Here is an 18,066-nt window from a genome sequence, read left to right on the forward strand (position 1 = left end):
GAGGTATTCCTCTCTGGCGATTCCTCTTTCGTGATATTGTGTTTTTCGAAGTGGCGGATCATCCCAGAAGTATTTCTGCTAACCTATTTTACTTCTTTTGAACAAACAACACAGCAGGCTGTGCTATGTGGCATCTCTTCAAAATAATCCCGCATTCATGTCTTACATTGAGTTTCGGACATGGTCTTAAAGTAGTCTCATACATTTAGACAAAATTACACATTGCACCATCATATACTGAAGTACCTAATTGCGATGCAAATACTCTATAACATTGTAAGGAATTATTTCCTTTGTCACCATAATGTTGGTAAACATAAGCATTGATCAAATGGATATTGAATGTGGGGTCTGATAAAGTATGAGTGATAACGACGTACACCTACAGTAGCCGTCTGTTTCTGCACTTAGCGTGCTCATTCGTGTACTTACCGCTGCATACAATGCCAGAATGCTTATCCTTTATAATTGTGTTATACAGCATCAAAATAAAGAAAAGAACACCCTAGCCGCTTGTTGACATGGATTTACAGAATGGAGAAGGCCCGTGGTTGGCTATTCGCATACTCGGCACAAACAACATTCACCTCCATCTAGCTGTAGGCTTACAGTACGCTGCTCGCCACACAATGCGGGGACAATGCTCTCAAGATCTCTTGAAATTTCTCGCGAGAAACAATGTTTGCGCAAGTCTTAAGAAATCTCGAGACTCCATCTCAGACTGCCCATTACTATTACAGAGAAAAAAAAAAGTTCTGAATTCAAATTCAAAATCACCGAGCTCGATAGCTGCAGTCGCTTAACTGCGGGCAGTATCCAGTATTCGGGAGATAGTAGGTTCGAATCCCACTGTCGGCAGCCCTGAAGATGGTTTTTCGTGGTTTCCCATTTTCACACCAGGCAAATGCTGGGGCTGTACCTTAATTAAGGCCACGGCCGCTTCCTTCCTAGTCCTAGCCCTTTCCTGTCCCATCGTCGCCATAAGACCTACCTGTGTCGGTGCGACGTAAAGCCAATAGCAAATTCAAAATCCGAACAAGTACTTCTTGAACATAATAATTCAACCAGTCACTATATGGGAGAATCTGTACATAAACCATCTTCATCACCCCCACTTCAAAATATCATTTTCTAGGTATGCCCCAGCATTGATTGGCTTATTAAACAATCAGATATTAAAAAACGAAAGATTAGCAACAACCGTTTTATTTTGACTACTTAATAGTACACTATTTAGTTATTATCAGGAAAGGCTAGGTTAGTTAAAGTTGTTGTGACACAAATACCAACTGTAGACAGAAATCCATACATCTGCTTTCTGAAGAGCTTCCTGCATGGAAATGACAATGAGAGGATCAGGGGAGGCATGTTTTACACGACTCAGTAATAATACTCTGGTCTCTGGTTTACGCCCCGTCCAGGTCAACTCGGGTAGCACCATGATCAAGTGGTCGTTTCTGTACTTCACCAACCGCACAACCAGAGGACCTGGAACAATAGGAAGAAACATAGCACCACTGACAATCGGAATATCCAAATATGTTAAAAGAAAAATGTACCTGTTGTCTTACTGGGCTTAACTCTCACTTTATGAGCACAATATGAGAAAGTAGGACACATACACCAAAATGGTATTTTGAGAATAAAAAACATATCTGATTTAATTTCACCTGAAAATACTAAATTATACAATCTACATATAAATGAATATAGACCCGATGTGTGTGTTGCAGCATAGCTCTCAATCAAACTTGTCTCACAAATGACTTACTACCTGGTCCGACTCGTTGGTGAATGGTCAGCGTCGGTTCAGTCGGTTCAGAGGGTCTCGGGTTCGATTCCCGGCCGGGTCGGGGATTTTAACCTTCATTGGTTAATTCCAATGGCCCGGGGGCTGGGTATTTGTACTGTCCCCAACATCGCTGCAACTCGCACACCAAACACAACACTATCCTCCACCACAATAACACGCAGTTACCTACACATGGCAGATGCCGCCCACCCTCATCGGAGGGTCTGCCTTACAAGGGCTGCACTCGGCTAGAAATAGCCACACGAAATTATTATTATTATTATTATTATTATTATTATTATTATTATTATTATTATTATTATTATTATTATTATTATTATTATTATTATTTACTACCTGGAAAAAATGGTGGGGGGTAAGACACCCCTAGCACTGGGTGAGTTGGCCGTGCTGTTAGGGGTGCACAGCTGTGAGGTTGCATCCGAAAGATAGTGGGTTTGAACCCCACTGTCAGCAGCTCTGAAGATGGTTTTCTGTGGTTTCCCAGTTTCACACCAGGCAAATCCTGGGGCTGTACCTTAATTAAGGCCTTAATTAACCCCTAGGGATTGGTTTAGGGAGGGAATGACATGAAAAACTAATTGATAACAACTATTATTAGTGTTGAATCCATAGTTTTTGGTGTCGCTGAAATGAATAGTGACATTTTGGATGTCATTTAAGTCCAAGTTCAGCCCATATCGGCATAGGGAGGGGGATGTTTGAGAAGGAGGAAAAAATATTGTTACAAATAAAGCATGTATTTTATTACTCTAATTGATTTCAGGTAGACCCAATAAATGTATATACACACACACACACACACAATTCTAATCAAACATGAATGGCCATACCTACCAATTACTGTCTGTTTACAAGTCTCTCTTCCTTATGGCACAAGAGGCGGTCTGGCCCATTGCTATTACTTGGGGAAGGCTAACCCTTACTTTCACTTCTCCAAGTTCAGACACCTCATACAGCAATTGAGCGTAGACTGCTGGACCACAGGGCTACAGGCTACACAATACATGATGACTATTCATTTGTTTGACTCCAGAGACAGTCCAATAATTCATAGTGACATGCAGTGAAAAACTAAACACCAACAGCTCAACAATATTCAACAGCAGGACGATACAACAGCGAATATTAACCCCTTTCAGACTTGAAAGAAAACCGGAGGTGTGAATTTTTGTTTGTACGTCAAAAGAGTACTAAAATTCCCTTAAATACAGTACATATAGTTTTATTTTATTTTATAAAATAAAAATTAACATCTGAAAAAAACACCCACACAATTATGCGTGTCAGGACTTAATTTACTACTTTAAAGAAAGATCAGCCGGGCTGAGTGGCTCAGACGGTTAAGGCGCTGGCCTTCTAACCCCAACTTGGCAGGTTCGATCCTGGCTCAGTCCGGTGGTATTTGAAGGTGCTCAAATACGACAGCCTCGTGTCGGTAGATTTACTGGCACGTAAAAGAACTCCTGCGGGACTAAATTCCGGCACCTCGGCGTCTCCGAAGACCGTAAAAGTAGTTAGTGGGACGTAAAGCAAATAACATTATTATTATTATTATTATTATTATTATTATTATTATTATTATTATTATTATTATTATTATTATTATTATTATTATTATTAAAAGAAAGATCAACTCAGAATATGTGAATATATACATGTACATGATCAAATGTTCTATTTTACAGTGTGGAACGATTTAACACAAAATCTTACACATTACATTTCTCACGTAGAGTAAAAGTTTTGCTTTCACAGTCCTTTTGGTGGCACACCCAGCACTACCGCATGCAATGCCTGTGGGGAAACCTAGCCCGCACAATTGTTCACATCAACATTCAAATCCTCATGGTATTACGTACGTAAGTTCACAATTTACGTTCACTAAACAATTTACACACTTCATTGATTACATTCTGATATTCAGTAAAACTCACACTCACGATAGTGACTTCTCTTGCTGACTCACAGCGATCCTCAGTCCACAGAAATAGACAAACACGCAGTACTCTCAGATAGTACACAGTCTTGCGTTCTGCACATCGCCTTCAGTCCAGCTAATCGCTGGACACTCCGACACCACAACAGCTCCTTGTTCAGACCTCGGTGGGACACTAGTGACAGCCAACACCTCTGTTGCCCTCAGCCCAGACACCGATCCCCAACACTTTGAGTCTCACACTGACTATCACTGACTGTCTGCGACTAGCCTCACTTTTTATAGCTCGGGTGATGCAAGTCAGAATATTCTTGAGGTGGCTAGAGGCAGAACATTCTCAATGAATCTCCAGGAAACTTAGAGGTAAGCCCGCAGACGACAACACACAGAAATGCCAGCCATGCCCTCCAGACCGGCTAGGAGCTCCCCAGTCAGCGCCACGACAGAGCTGGCACGTGACAATATCCAAAATGACAGAGATTATGGATGTGTGTGTGTATATTCCACCATAGCTCTCAACCAAACTTGGTACACAAATGTCATAATGTCTAAAAAAAATAATTGGGGGTAAGACACCCCTAACACCTCTAGGGATTACAGTAGAGAGCAAGTGACATGTAAAAATAATCTAAAACGACCAATATTAGTGTCACTGAAATAAATAACACTCTGAATAGTGTTTAAGTCCAAATTCAGCCTCAATTGGCAAAGGAGATGAGAAAGGGTGAAAAAGAAAATGTCCATAATGGCCGAAATTAGTGTTGAATCTAAAGTTTTTGGGGTCTTTTTAATGTGTACATAGAACAGGCGATAAAGAAAATCACAGAGGAATGTGGAAAGGGAATCAAAATCCAAGGAGAGGAAATCAAAACCCTGAGATTTGCTGATGATATTGTTATTTTATCTGACTCTGCTAACGATCTGGAGAAATTGCTGAATTGTATGGACAGTAGTGATGGGCAGTCTGAGACGATTTCTCGGGATTTCTCGAGACTAGCGCAGGCATTATTTCTCGCGAGAAATTTCGAGAAATCTCGAGAGCGTTGTCCCCACATTGTGCGTTGAGCAGCGTGTCGTAGGCCTACAGGTTGTCGGAGTTGAATGTTCTTTGTCATGAGTATGCGAATAGCCCACCACGGGCCTTCCCAATTTCGTAAACACGTGTCGACAAGCGACTAGGGCGTCCATTTCTACCGAGGTCTATTTTGACGCAGTATAACATAATTATAAAGGATACGCATTCGGGCATTGTATGCACTGGTAGGTACACGAATGAGTGGTTTAAGTACAGAACCTGACGGCTGCTGTAGGTACACGTATCTGGATACTAGAGGTGAGCATTATTCGAACTCGAGACGAGGCAAGATGCGCCTTGATACGTATGCAACCACCATTACGCGTGAGTGGAATGTGTAATCTAAAATGCTTCAGTTTGCTCCAATTCTTTCGACAGGTAGGTAGGTAGGTAGGTAGGTAGGTAGGTAGGTAGGTAGGTAGGTAGGTGTACATCGTTATCAAACCCCACATTCAATAACATATGACCACCGCTTGTGTTTATCGATATTTTGGTGACAAAGGAAATAATTCCTTACAGTGTTATAGAGCAGAGGTGGCGAACCTTTTCAAATCAGTATGCCATTTTAAGTCTGGTGTATTATTCTCAACTGCCTACTGTGCCACTTGTTATTTTCCTTTAAGGAATGGCTACCCCCTCCCTCCTCTGGGCTTCTTTTCATAATTCTCAATTATATTTCATAATATTTTATTTATTAATGTATTAATTTATTACATATATATCTCTTGCAAATACATTTGAATGCACATTCCTTGGTCGTATTTTGTAAATACTGCAAAATACACATTTTCTAAACATGTATGTTTTAGGAATATCTAACATTACTTGTAAACATATATAATAAGCGCCCATTATAACGCACTTCGTCAATAAATAACATTAGATATAAAAATAAAAAATATTAATATTGTCAATGGACAAGTGAAATATCATTCTCACATTTAATGTGAAACTTGTTGTTAAATATTATGGTATGTAATCTTATGTTAGGTTTATAACTTGTTGTCTTCAGTAACACACAAGATGTACTTAGCGCTGAATTAATGCTGTTTCCAACTGTTGAATTCGCAACGTTCATTATAGAAGTACTCGCAGGCACATTATGGCCCAAACAAAATAATTATTTAGCACTATCGCAAGTTTCTTCATGGCCAAAAATGTTCACGAGAGGCTGCTCCGCCGTTCAAGAATCAAGTTCTCTAGCTTCTGGAGAGAGTATTCATCATCAACAGCACACACTATTTTTATCAATGCTTCGCCAAGTTGTACCTATTTGTTCACCCATTTACTGCTTTCTTGAAATTCAGTCAACTCCATTTCTAAATGGTTAAAATCTAACCAGTCAAGAAAATTGACCTTAATATCACCCATTTGTGCAATATGAGGTTTTGAAATAAAGTGCAATGTTTTCTCCAAATCTAGAAATTGTGAATATTTCTTGAAAACTATTTGTTTTGAATCTTGTAAGACGTCCACATACTTCTTATAAATGCAGTACTTTTCATCTTCGAAAGTTAATTAACCTGAAATATTTTTACGATCTCAAACAGTCTATTTGAAGTATATCCCTTTCCTTGCAGTTCCTTATTCACATCGTTGTATACTGCTGTAAAATCACGGAGAAAGATTAAATTGCACAGTCAAATAGGGTCCGTGAGTTTTGGGAATTCTTCCTGCTTTTCTGTCATGAAGAAGCGAATTTCGTCCAAGAGCTCAACAAACCTTTGAAGTACTTGCCAATGACTCACTCAGCCAGTCAGCATTATCGTATATTAGTCCGCCATACTGACATTCCACTTCGTGTAACATCTTCGAGAACTGGCGATTGATTAGAGCACGTGCAAATATGAAGTTCACAGTTTTAGTTACCACCGAGGGTACACTTTCAAATGACTTCATACCTTCTTTCGTACATAGGGCTTCCTGGTGCAATATAAAATAGACTGTAAAATAGGGTGTTTAACATCATCTTTAAGACATTTCACAAATCCATTATGAATATTCATCATACTTGGGCAGCATCAGTTGTCACAGACAATTTTCAGTAAGTCAAACCCCATTTTAAAACAAGTTCTTGCTGCACTTCGTTCATTATATCTTGCCCTGTTGTCGTAGATTGTAAGCTCAGCAATTTAACTCATTCCTCCCTCATCATATTTCCACAAGGAAATCAGACAAAAACAGCTAACATCAAGACATACTGAATACATCTCGGTGTTATCCAAATCGGCTTTCAATTGCTCCGAAACATCTTTACTCATTCTTATTAATCAATTCTTGACAGTATATACTGGCTAGCATTTTTTTCATTCTGTTAATTCTTTGTCAGGAAAGTCTTCAAATAATGTTTCTGACTTCAATAAGAAAGCCTCGTCCAAGAACTCATGTCAGCAAGTAGTGTTATTCCTTGGCCTGAAAGATGATACACAGGAACTAGTTTGTTTTGTTCATCGATCGATTTTTTTTTGTAAAACGAACTCTCTTCATTTGGCGTGAAACGAACATTTGAATGATTAAATGTGCGGGATACAACTGTTTACGAATACAAGGAACACACATCTTTATAGTTTCTTTCTGTCTTTCCGAATTCCTTTGTCCACTGTTCTTGAAAAACCTAGCCAGTACCTTTAAGTTTCTGTATTTTCGGCACCGAAAACATATTTGAGGTCCATATACAGAACCACCAGAAAATGATATTCAATAACGGTTACACACTGAGAATATTTACGCGGTACTGACGTGGGTGAGCGAAGGGCTCGCCGGCCGCATCTGACACTAGACTTCCGGACCTATCAGTGTTGCAGTGTTGCGCTTCCGAATGGAACTAGAATTTAGATATTTGTTTCTTACACGTGGAACATTATGACTATACGATCCACGAGATATATATAGTACAAGACGTATATAAAAAAAGTTAATATGTTAATGTGGCGTGCCAACGAAATCGTCTACGCGTGTCACCTACTGACACGCGTGGCATAGGTTCGCCATCCCTGTTATAGAGTATTCGCGTCATAATTAGGTACTTCGATATATGACGGTGGAATGTGAAATTGTGTCTAGTTGTACGCGACAGCTTGAAGACGATGTCCGAAACGCAACGTAAGTCGTGGATGTCGGTTATTTTGAAGAGATGTCACATAGCACAGCCCGCTGTGTTGCTTATTCAAAAGAAGTAAAACATCTCGGCAGAAATACTTCTGGGATGATCTGACACTTAAAAACACATAATATAAATGAATAGGAATAGTCACAGAACACCTCCGGTCCGGTCTGAATCACTAGAAGCTACCCTGCCGACAACGATTGTGAGGCACCCAGGTAGGTTTACATCCTAATAACAGTTATTCCACCTGACATAACTCGTGAACAGTTTAAGATACTGGCATTCTGCCTTCACTTTCGTTAATGGTATTAAGGAGCTCATAGTTCAACATGCAGTGCTTTCCTAGGCTATTGACAAAATTTATCGTCACACGCGTTTCCATATGAGAACTGATGATGATAACTATCAAGATTAGACACGTCGCATAGCTCCCAGCACACGAGAATCGGTCTTGAGAGCGTTGCCCATCACCCCTGCTAAAAGAATTGGAGCAAAGTCGGGTATTTTAGATTACACGTTCCACTTGTGTGTAATGGGGGTTGCATATGCAGCAAAGCACATATTCCCCTCTCAGGTTCGAATAATGCACGCCTCAAGTATCCAAGTAGGTGTACATCCTATCTACAGTTATTCACAAATTATGCATGGTTATTCAGCTAAGATGTCCACCACAAATAAGTCGTGAACAGTTTAAGATACTGACATTCTGTTTTCTCTTTCGTTAATGGTATTAAGGGGTTCGTAGTTGAACATGCAGTACTTTTCCAGGCTTTTGACAAAATGTATTAGCTCAAACGTTTTCATATGAGAACGTTATTTCACGCAATAACTGCCAATGATATACTATCAAGCTTACAGTCGTAGTTACTGGTACGTCGCACAGCTTGCACTACAGGAGGATCGGTCTCGAGATTCTCGCGAGAGTCTCGGGATCTGCGACGTCAGTCTCGAGAGTCTCGAACAAGAGCGTAGCCCATCACTAATCCACACTCAGACCATATTACCCGACTCTGATTGAGAAAATCTCGTGGATCAGAAATCCCTTCTTTGAAACTGAACATGAACTGTCCTTCTCTGAGGGAGATCAACTAGCCGAAGTATCTTGGCAGAGAGAAAGTAAAAAATATGTCACTGAAGTATGATATGGGTGGAGAATCAGATGGTGCGGCATGTTTAGCTCCACGAAGTTCCATGCACGTATCACAACTTCATGTCTCTGATCGACATTTGTGTCCATGGCATCCCCAATACACTACAATTTCTAGAAAGAAAATACTGCGTTTAATGCCTTTCACGACAACATACCTGTGTGAATGTACCTTTTCTGCCCTCACACAAATGAAAACGAAGTACAGAAACAGAGAAAATGTAGAAGCTGATCTTCGGTTCGAGCGACTACGCTTGTGAAACGCTTGGTCTTTTAAAACAGCACCATTGATACAACATCCGCAACAAGTGAATTCTTAAAAGTAAGTTTTCACATCCACACTATTGTAATTATTAGCCAAGTGCTACACTGTTTCATAATTTCTGTGCATGTATAAAGTATTTTTATGTAAATGAAGTTAAATTAAACTTTCAAAGAAAGTAAATGTTAATCCTAAATTATGCGAATAAAAATCAAAGATGGTATCATTACGAAATTCTGTTTTTTTTTTTTTTTTTTTGCTTGTTTACTGAATGCACTATCGAGGGGTCCTTGGTCGTGCTCAGGGGGCCTCAGAGACAACACGTTTGGGAAACCCTGCTTTAACCTAATACTATGGTGTACGGATACGCAGGAACATGATAATGAAAAGTAAGCATTTGTCCCATCATTCCATGTTAAGAAAACAATATTGATCTTATGGACCTACAAGGAGTGAACACACTCCCTCCTAAACACCCATAATTTCTCGTAATTAAGGAATATTATAATTTACTTTATATAGTATTTTAAAAGAAAGAAAAAAGATTAGGCATTTTTGGCCGCGCGTTGTTAATATAACTACTTAAGATTTTCTATTTTATTATTACTGTACATTCGCAGGGAGGAAGCACAATGGCGGCACGGCCATCGCTTTCTTGCCTTCCTTGATTTTCCTTCTGTGTCGCTCTGGTACATGCAACGCGTAATCCGTTACTCTGTGAATCGCTCTCAGCTTATCACCGTTGAAGAGAAGTCGTCTATTAACGTGTTGCGTATGTTGTTTATTCTTTATATCAGTGAGTACTTATCTAGAACTTAAATAGTGAGTTTCACCAATATACAGTATGTGGCGCCGTTTTCCTGTTATCTATGAATACCAAAATGAACCCCCTCTAAACCCGAAGTCCCCTTAACTTCATAAAAACAATTTCCAATTTATTTTCTCCCTCCTATGGTGGTGGTGGTGATTTTTGTTTTAAGAGGGAGTACAACGAGATTATCATCCTCTCTGAACAAATTGGTGGAAAATAAAAAATAAAAACAAAATTATTTATTCAACAAAGGAATTTCGAAACGTAGTATAAAATAAAACAAAAACTTATTGAATTAGGCCGAAAAATTACTAACGAATCAAAAGGGAACCTGCGTTCCCTGAGTAACAGTACACTTGTAATTTATATGCCCTTGATTAATCCACTGTCGCACATAAAGCGGATGACGAGATCAGCAGTAGTCGCGTCATCGGCTAGTATGCGTTCGAGTGTTTCCTGCAGGCCGAGGCTCCGTCTTAGGCCACAGAGATCGGCGCACTCTGTGAGGATGTGGGCGACGGTGAAGTCGGCAACACAAGAACACACTGGGGGGGTCTTCCCTCTTTAGGAGATAAGAGTGCGTAGATAGTAAATGATCTATCCTCAGCCTACACAGTACTATGGCCTCTCTCCGTGAAGGTCGGAAAGAGGACCGCCACACGGTAGTTGTCTTCTTAATTGGTCTCAGCTTGTTGAGAGTTCGGGTAGGTAGCCACTCCGAATCCCACGACGCCAAGATGGTTCGACGTAGCTGAGAAGAAATATCTTTAGCAGGTACATTGACAGGTCTTGGAGGTAAAAGTACCGCTTCCTTTGCAGCTTCATTCGCAAGTTCATTTCCCGCAATCCCAACGTGGCTTGGTAGACACGCGAAAGCGATTCTGGTGCCAGCATCCATTAACCTGGCTAGAAGGTCATGTATGTGCTGCACCAGTTGGTGTTGCGAGAAACAGGTTTCAACAGACTGCAGAGAGCTTAACGAATCGGTACACATAAGAAAGTGGCCTCTTTCGTCATGCAGTGCAAACTGCAGAGCCTCTAAGATGGCATAAAACTCTGCAGTATACACGCTACATACTTTAAGAAGCGAGATCTTCGTGCTCATATCATCAATGACGAAAGAGCAACCAACATTATATCTGATTTTGGAACCATCCGTGAAGATATGTCTCGCAGCCGGATATTGGTAAACGAAGTCCTGGAAATACCTCCGATAAACGGAGAAATCCGTGTTCACCTTGGGTCCACGGAGTAGATCTAGATGAATACCCGGTCGCGGAACCAACCACGGGGGTACCTCACTAAACGTTTGTTCAAGTGTCACAAATGTAGGAGGCCTGTTCATAGTGTAGTGGCAATGTAGTCCAGACACTCGCAGGAGATCGGGCATGCGCAAATAGAATATGGGAGGGGTCAGGTGGCGCTGTTGTCGATGTGCAGTGTGCGTTTGTCGGGCATCCAGAAGGAGAGTTGTTGCTGTGTGGCGTTGAAGTGAAGAGTGTCGATCTCACCGCTCTAAAGTATTTTTTCAAAAGGTGATCAGTGTTCGAGGATTAAAATCGAGGTTGCTCGTGGCAAAAATGTATCGTAATGTTATAGAGGATCACGTGAAGCCTGTGGCGAGAATTCATTACCGTACAGGACGGTTGCACGATGGATCAAGGCGTTTCGTGCGGGTTGGAATGAGACTGCGGATTTGCACCGCACAGGTCGGCCGTCCATTCTTTAAGATCAGATTGACATCGTGCGTGACATCTCACGCGTGCAAACTGAAGCGCAGAGTTCCTGTGCACAGTGCACTCGGCTCGGCTTGGGCCAACGCTTCGTCTCTGGGCTACTCGGCTAAGCTCGGATCACCTTGGCTCGGATTTGGAGCGCTACTGAGCAAGCGTGGAAGAGGGAGACAGGCGGAGCGAGCGAGACAGGCGTGGGGAAAGAGAGAGACAGCGCTATTGCTCCAAATCGAGGAGTGGGGTTTGCACTCTGATCAACGAAGCGAAGTCGTCTTTTGCACCGTGCACAGTGCAATGCACTGGTGCATGCACCCTGAGAAGCCCTGTTGTAGAACATCGATGGACTATTCGGGAATTATCCGTAGAGGTTGGTCTCAGTCATCAGATGGTGTGGCACATACTCACAAATGTCTTAACATGGGGAAAATTGCGTCCCGTTGGGTTTCACATCAACTCACAGACGTGACGTACAGAAATGGCACCGGTATGCACTGGCTGGTATCCACCTGGACAGATACCACAACGAGGCAGACGCATTTCTGCAGCGTATTGTCGCCATTGATGAGACGTCGGCACGAGTTTAGAAAAGCGTCTATTGAATGAAGGGCATCACCCAGGTTCGCCACGTCCACAGAAATTTCGGAAGGAACCCAGTCGGGTGGAACTTATGCTGATTGTGGCATACGACTACGTGGATGTTATTCTTTCGCATGCTGGGCCTGACGGGCACAGTGACTACTACTGCCGATTTCTGGAGCGACGTTTTTGTCTGGCTATACGGCGTAAACGTCCACGTTTATTGCGAGACAATCGCCCTATCGCAAGCTCTTATTTCAACGGTGGCTCTTGGGACACCCTCCGTACTCACCAGACTTCGACCTATTTCCGAAGTTGAAGGAACCCCGCCGATTTCCTGGCGTGGCATGTGTACTCCGCGCAGTAGGACGCTCCTTCACTGTCATCAACACAGAACGCCTTGCCAACGGTCCCCAACGTGGTGGTGGTGGTGATTATTGTTTTAAGAGGAAGTACAACTGGGCAACTATCCTCTATATAACACTAATCAGAGGGAAAAAATGAAAGGGGTCAGACACTTCGTAAAATGAAGATATCGGCCAAAGGAAGACAAGGGCCACGAAGGGCGTGAAAATGAAAGACGCCCTAGCCCTTGCAAACCTAATAGCGTCGGGGTCGGAAAAGAACAAGAGTTGACCAAGAGAGGTCGGATAGGATGGATGAAAGTGAGGAGTCTGGCACAAGGAAGTGGAAACAATGCCAGGACCCAGCTAAGGGCCCCAAGGTGTCAACCCACGCTCCAAATTTCAGAGCCCCTGAGGGGTCCCCAACGGCTTCCCAAAATTTGGCTATGCAGGAATGTATTGCAATTGTACTTGTTAGTTCATTAAATAGCGCGGTCTATCAATATTGCCACTACTTTGTACAGCCGCCGTTTTGACGCGATGCTGTTGAGTAGTACCGTTCAATATGGCAACCCTATTGCCATAAGAGCGATACTGTTTTCTAAACACGGAATGATCTATCGTAAGTAAACTCGTGTCCTCTTCCCGAGACGGTGCAGCTCTTTTCAGGTGGTGATGGTGGTGATTATTGTTTTAAGAGGAAGTTCAACTAGGCAAAAATCCTCAATATAACACTAATCAGAGAGGAAAAATGAAAGGGGTCAGACACTTCGAAAAATGAAGGTATCGGCCAAAGGAAGACAAGGGCCACGAAGGGCATGAAAACGAAAGACACCCTAGCCCTCGCAAACCTAATAGCATCGGGGTCCGAAAAGAGCAAGAGTTGACTAAGTGAGGTCGGATAGGATAGATGAAAGTGAGGAGCCTGGCACAAGTAAGTGGAAGCAATGCCAGGACTCGGCTAAGGGCCTCGTGATCGCCAACCCACGCTCCAAAGTTCAGAGCCCCTGAGGCATGACCAAGGGAGGTCGGATAAGACAGATGAAAGTGAGGAGCCTGGCGCAAGTGGAAGCAATGCCAGGACTCAGCCAAGGGCCCCGTGGTCGCCAATCCACGCTCCAAATTTCAGAGCCCCTGGGGCCCCTTTTAGTCGCCTCTTACGACAGGTAGGGGATACCGTGGGTGTTATTCTACCGCCCCCACCCACAGGGGGAGCACTTTTCAGGCACACCCCCACGTACCATTTCTCCCACATACCAGCCATCCTGCCATTCTTAAATCTCTGGCAGTACCGGGAATCGAAACGCGCCCTCCGAGGATGGCACCTAGCCGTTACGCTACGGAGATGGACGTCCCTACTAGTTACGAAAGAGGAATGCGCCACGCGTAGAGGGAGGGGCAGTAGAATACATGCACAACGGAGCTGCCGTCATTCTAGACCACAGCTTGCTATTATTGATATTTGTCCTGCTGTTGCATCAGTTTGGGACAACTTCAGTTATCAGCCACAAGTTCTTGTGTATCTTCTGATAATCTGTTATTGTAGCGCGAGAACATCGCCCTGTAGGTGGGGGGCATAAAACACTTCAGCGGTATTTCCTGTCTGTCGTAAGAGGCGACTAATGGGAGCTTCTCCCTAGCGACTCTCAACTTGGAAGCGTTGCTTGACGACCATGGGGCCCCTGACTGAATCTCAGGGCCGCTGACTTACATGTTACGCCCCTTTAAACAACAATCATCGTCATCATTGACTGAATCATATTGATTCCATTTTGTTATGCAGAGTGTTTCCTGGCCGACCTTCCTTGGTCAACTCTTGCTCTCTTCCGGTCCCAACAATACCGGTAGCGTAGGAAATCTCTCACCACAACGCCATTCGCATCCTTCTCTATTTATTGCCACTACACACGTCCTTAGGGGCGGCGGCTTTGATGGCGGAATATTCTGGCTAATACTATATTTGTTTCTTTGAGTCGATTTTGCCCACATATGGGCCACGTAAATAACTCTTTATTATTGCAGTCTTCTATGGCGCAGTGTTCCTTCATTTTATTGCCTGCAGCTTGTTTCTTTTCAACCGTCTTCTTGGTCACTGCTTCTGGTTTCTGGAACCTCTCAAATGTCTGTACTTGTTTCCGAATGTGATTCTATCATGGATGTCTTTTTCCACGTTCATTTCTTGTAGGTCCTTCTTGGTGTTAGGGAACCGGTTTTCATATGAGTTGCCTTTTCCATTGAACTTGTTAAAATGATATGAACTTTTTTAGTGAGCCTGTCGTCCAAATATTTAACCTTCGTTTTTGTGTTACGGCCGATATCCTGCTGACATATTTTGTGCCGTTCTTCGTTGCTATTTAATCAGTGTCAGCGCATTTTCTGGGCTCGAAGACTTTACTTTCTTCTCGATTTCTTCGATGTCTATTCTGGTTGTTAATCCAAGGCATTCTGAATCGTATAGCTACTCTGGTTGGATCACTTTCTGATAGTATCTTAGCTTAGTCTTATTTGTTTGTTTATTTCTTTGTTTGTTTGTTTATTTGTTTATTTGTTTGTTTATTTATTTATTTCGGGTTCGGATAACACGGATTCTCGGTTAATCGACACTGGGATAATCGAAACTTAACTGTACAAGTCTCACGTATGTAGCTGGCCTTACATGTCAGCTGCCTGCACTAAATGTAAGACATCAATACAAGCCTGATTATGTCATTTTAAAAGAGTTCGCGAAGATTTGGGTTTTCAACTTGAAACCAGGTTTCTACGTCTAATGAAGAACGACATCTACCAGTATAAGGTAATTCCGGTAGAGTTGCCGCACTTTCTATGTCTTTTGTTATATCTCGCTATATTTAGTTTAAAAATTGTTCCAAATTCATCGAGCGTAATTTGAAAACATGTACATTTGATCAGAGATTATCAAAATATTGGTAATTGAAAGTAATTTGGAGAAAGGAGAGAACAAAGGAATTGTTGCATTAGCGGCGTCTCTCCCTGGAATCTAGTATAGATGCCGACTTTGCTCGGGAGAGATGCCGCAAGTAATTAATGACAAAATCAAATTTAAGCCAATTTCTTCAACTTTAATATAACCGAACATTAGAACGTACTACAAGACACTTATATCCATATAATATAATCATCAATGGTAAAAGAATGTATCTGATAATTTACGACATTAAATTAATCTTACTTCAATTTCGATTTACTATGAATGTGCATGTCCAATTGATTCTTCACGGTGTTATATAAAACCCCACGGCACTTAACGCCCTTGAAAGAGCCTTGACCTACCAAGCTACTGCTGCTCAGCCCGAAGGCTTGCAGATTACGAGGGGCCGAGTGGTCAGCACGACCGGGGCCGCCATCTCACCGTCAGATAGCTCCTCAGTTCTAATCGCGTAGGCTGAGTGGACCACGAAACAGCCCTCAGGTCGAGAGAAAAATCCCTGACCTGGCCGGGAATCGAACCCGGGGTCTCCGAGCGAGAGGCAGGCACGCTACCCCTACACCACGGGGCCGGCGTGATATATAAAGGAAACATCAAAATCATAATGAATATAATTATCTCCTGACAGTAATTTGAAAACATGTCTAAGGCAGGATTCTTGAATCAAAAACTGATGTTTATCCTCTTACAAGTTTTTACCGATTGTTTCTTAAAACTTTGTTTTCTAGCAATTTTGCTGCAACAGTCGTTATATGTAGAGCAAGATTCATGCAGCCACTGGTTGTAACTCAAAGACTGGATACAGTCATCCTTTTTTGAGATCAAAGTCGATCTCTCAATGTTGACTAGGCTACTTTGTTTTTGTGTTCTTTCAAACTGTTGAACAGCAATGCAAATTTATAAAACTCTAGTGCACACCTAGAAGAAAAATAGATATGTACTATTCTGTAAATTTATATCTTGTGTTCGACTGACTGAAAAAAGCTATTTTAACTAAGTCGACACTGAAGAGCATGACTTTCATACATACAGTTGGGCCCACGAGAGTTGAAGTCTGACATTTGAGCGGCGAAAGCTGTAACTACGAAGTAAGCTTCGTTGTCATAGTTACCTCAATCTGCGGCTTATCACTCTTTCATACAGGCTGAATTTTTAATCAACTATGTTGGCCTAATGCAATTCAATAAACTTTGACCCGTTCCTAAGCTCATGTTAATAATTCCGGCATTTATGACAGAACACGTAAATACGAGATTTCATATTCACTAACCTCACAATAACCTCAACAAATGTACATATCAAATAGAGAATATAATTGTACAACTAACCACTAACTAATTTACAAAAATAAAATAACAACAATGTCCGCCTCTGTGGTGTAGTGGTTAGCGTGATTAGCTGCCACCCCCGGAGGTCCGGGTTCGATTCCCGGCTCTGCCACGAAAATTTGAAAAGTGGTACGAGGGCTGGAACGGGGTCCACTCAGCCTCGTGAGGTCAAATGAGTAGCGGTGGGTTCGATTCCCACCTCAGCCATCCTGGAAGTGGTTTTCCGTGGTTTCCCACTTCTCCTCCAGGCGAATGCCGGGATGGTACCTAACTTAAGGCCACGGCCGCTTCCTTCCCTCTTCCTTGTCTATCCCTTCCAATCTTCCCATCCCTCCACAAGGCCCCTGTTCAGCATAGCAGGTGAGGCCGCCTGGGCGAGGTACTGGTCATTCTCCCCAGTTGTATCCCCCGACCAAGAGTCTGAAGCTCCAGGACACTGCCCTTGAGGCGGTAGAGGTGGGATCCCTCGCTGAGTCCGAGGGAAAAGCCGAACCTGGAGGGTAAACAGATGATGATGATGATGATGATGATGATGATGATGAAAATAACAACAACAATAATAGTTAGATAACAAACATGTCAATAATTACATAAATCAGCAACAACTAACACAGCTAACACAGTACAACTCCAATTAATATCACAAAAGCGAGTGAGAGCAAGCCAACGCACGTGGCGATAGGGTTCTTAAAAGTGGCAACTCTGTTATTGTTGTCATAGCAACAGACCATTTTCGAGCAGCGTTAGTCAACTTTTTCTCGCCGGTGGCGCTAAACGTCAGACTTCAACTCTCGTGGACCCTACTATACATACATACATACATATTCATTATAGACTGTTATACCTTTCAGCGTTCAGTCTGTAAGTGTCTGTGAATTTACGAAATGCCTCCGCAATCCTCTATTTCGTGGTGAATATTGTTTAAAGAGGAAGTACAACTAGGCAACCATCCTCTACTATAACACTAATCAGAGAGGAACATGGA

At 42.3% G+C, this 18,066-nt stretch overlaps 1 protein-coding gene across 1 annotated transcript in view; it reads right to left on the bottom strand.

Annotated features, from left to right (window-relative positions):
* Positions 1-1,240: 1,240 nt before the first annotated feature.
* Positions 1,241-18,066, bottom strand: part of LOC136881164 (uncharacterized) — an 85,792-nt gene continuing 68,966 nt past the window's right edge. Inside the window, exon 3 of the mRNA XM_067153826.2 lies at positions 1,241-1,488. Within this exon, the coding sequence (XP_067009927.2) occupies positions 1,259-1,488 (230 nt within the window). The 3' untranslated portion in view covers positions 1,241-1,258. The remainder of the gene's footprint in view (positions 1,489-18,066) is intronic.

This window comes from Anabrus simplex, chromosome 9 (assembly GCF_040414725.1).
Source record: "Anabrus simplex isolate iqAnaSimp1 chromosome 9, ASM4041472v1, whole genome shotgun sequence".
NCBI classification, from domain to species: Eukaryota; Metazoa; Arthropoda; class Insecta; order Orthoptera; family Tettigoniidae; genus Anabrus; species Anabrus simplex.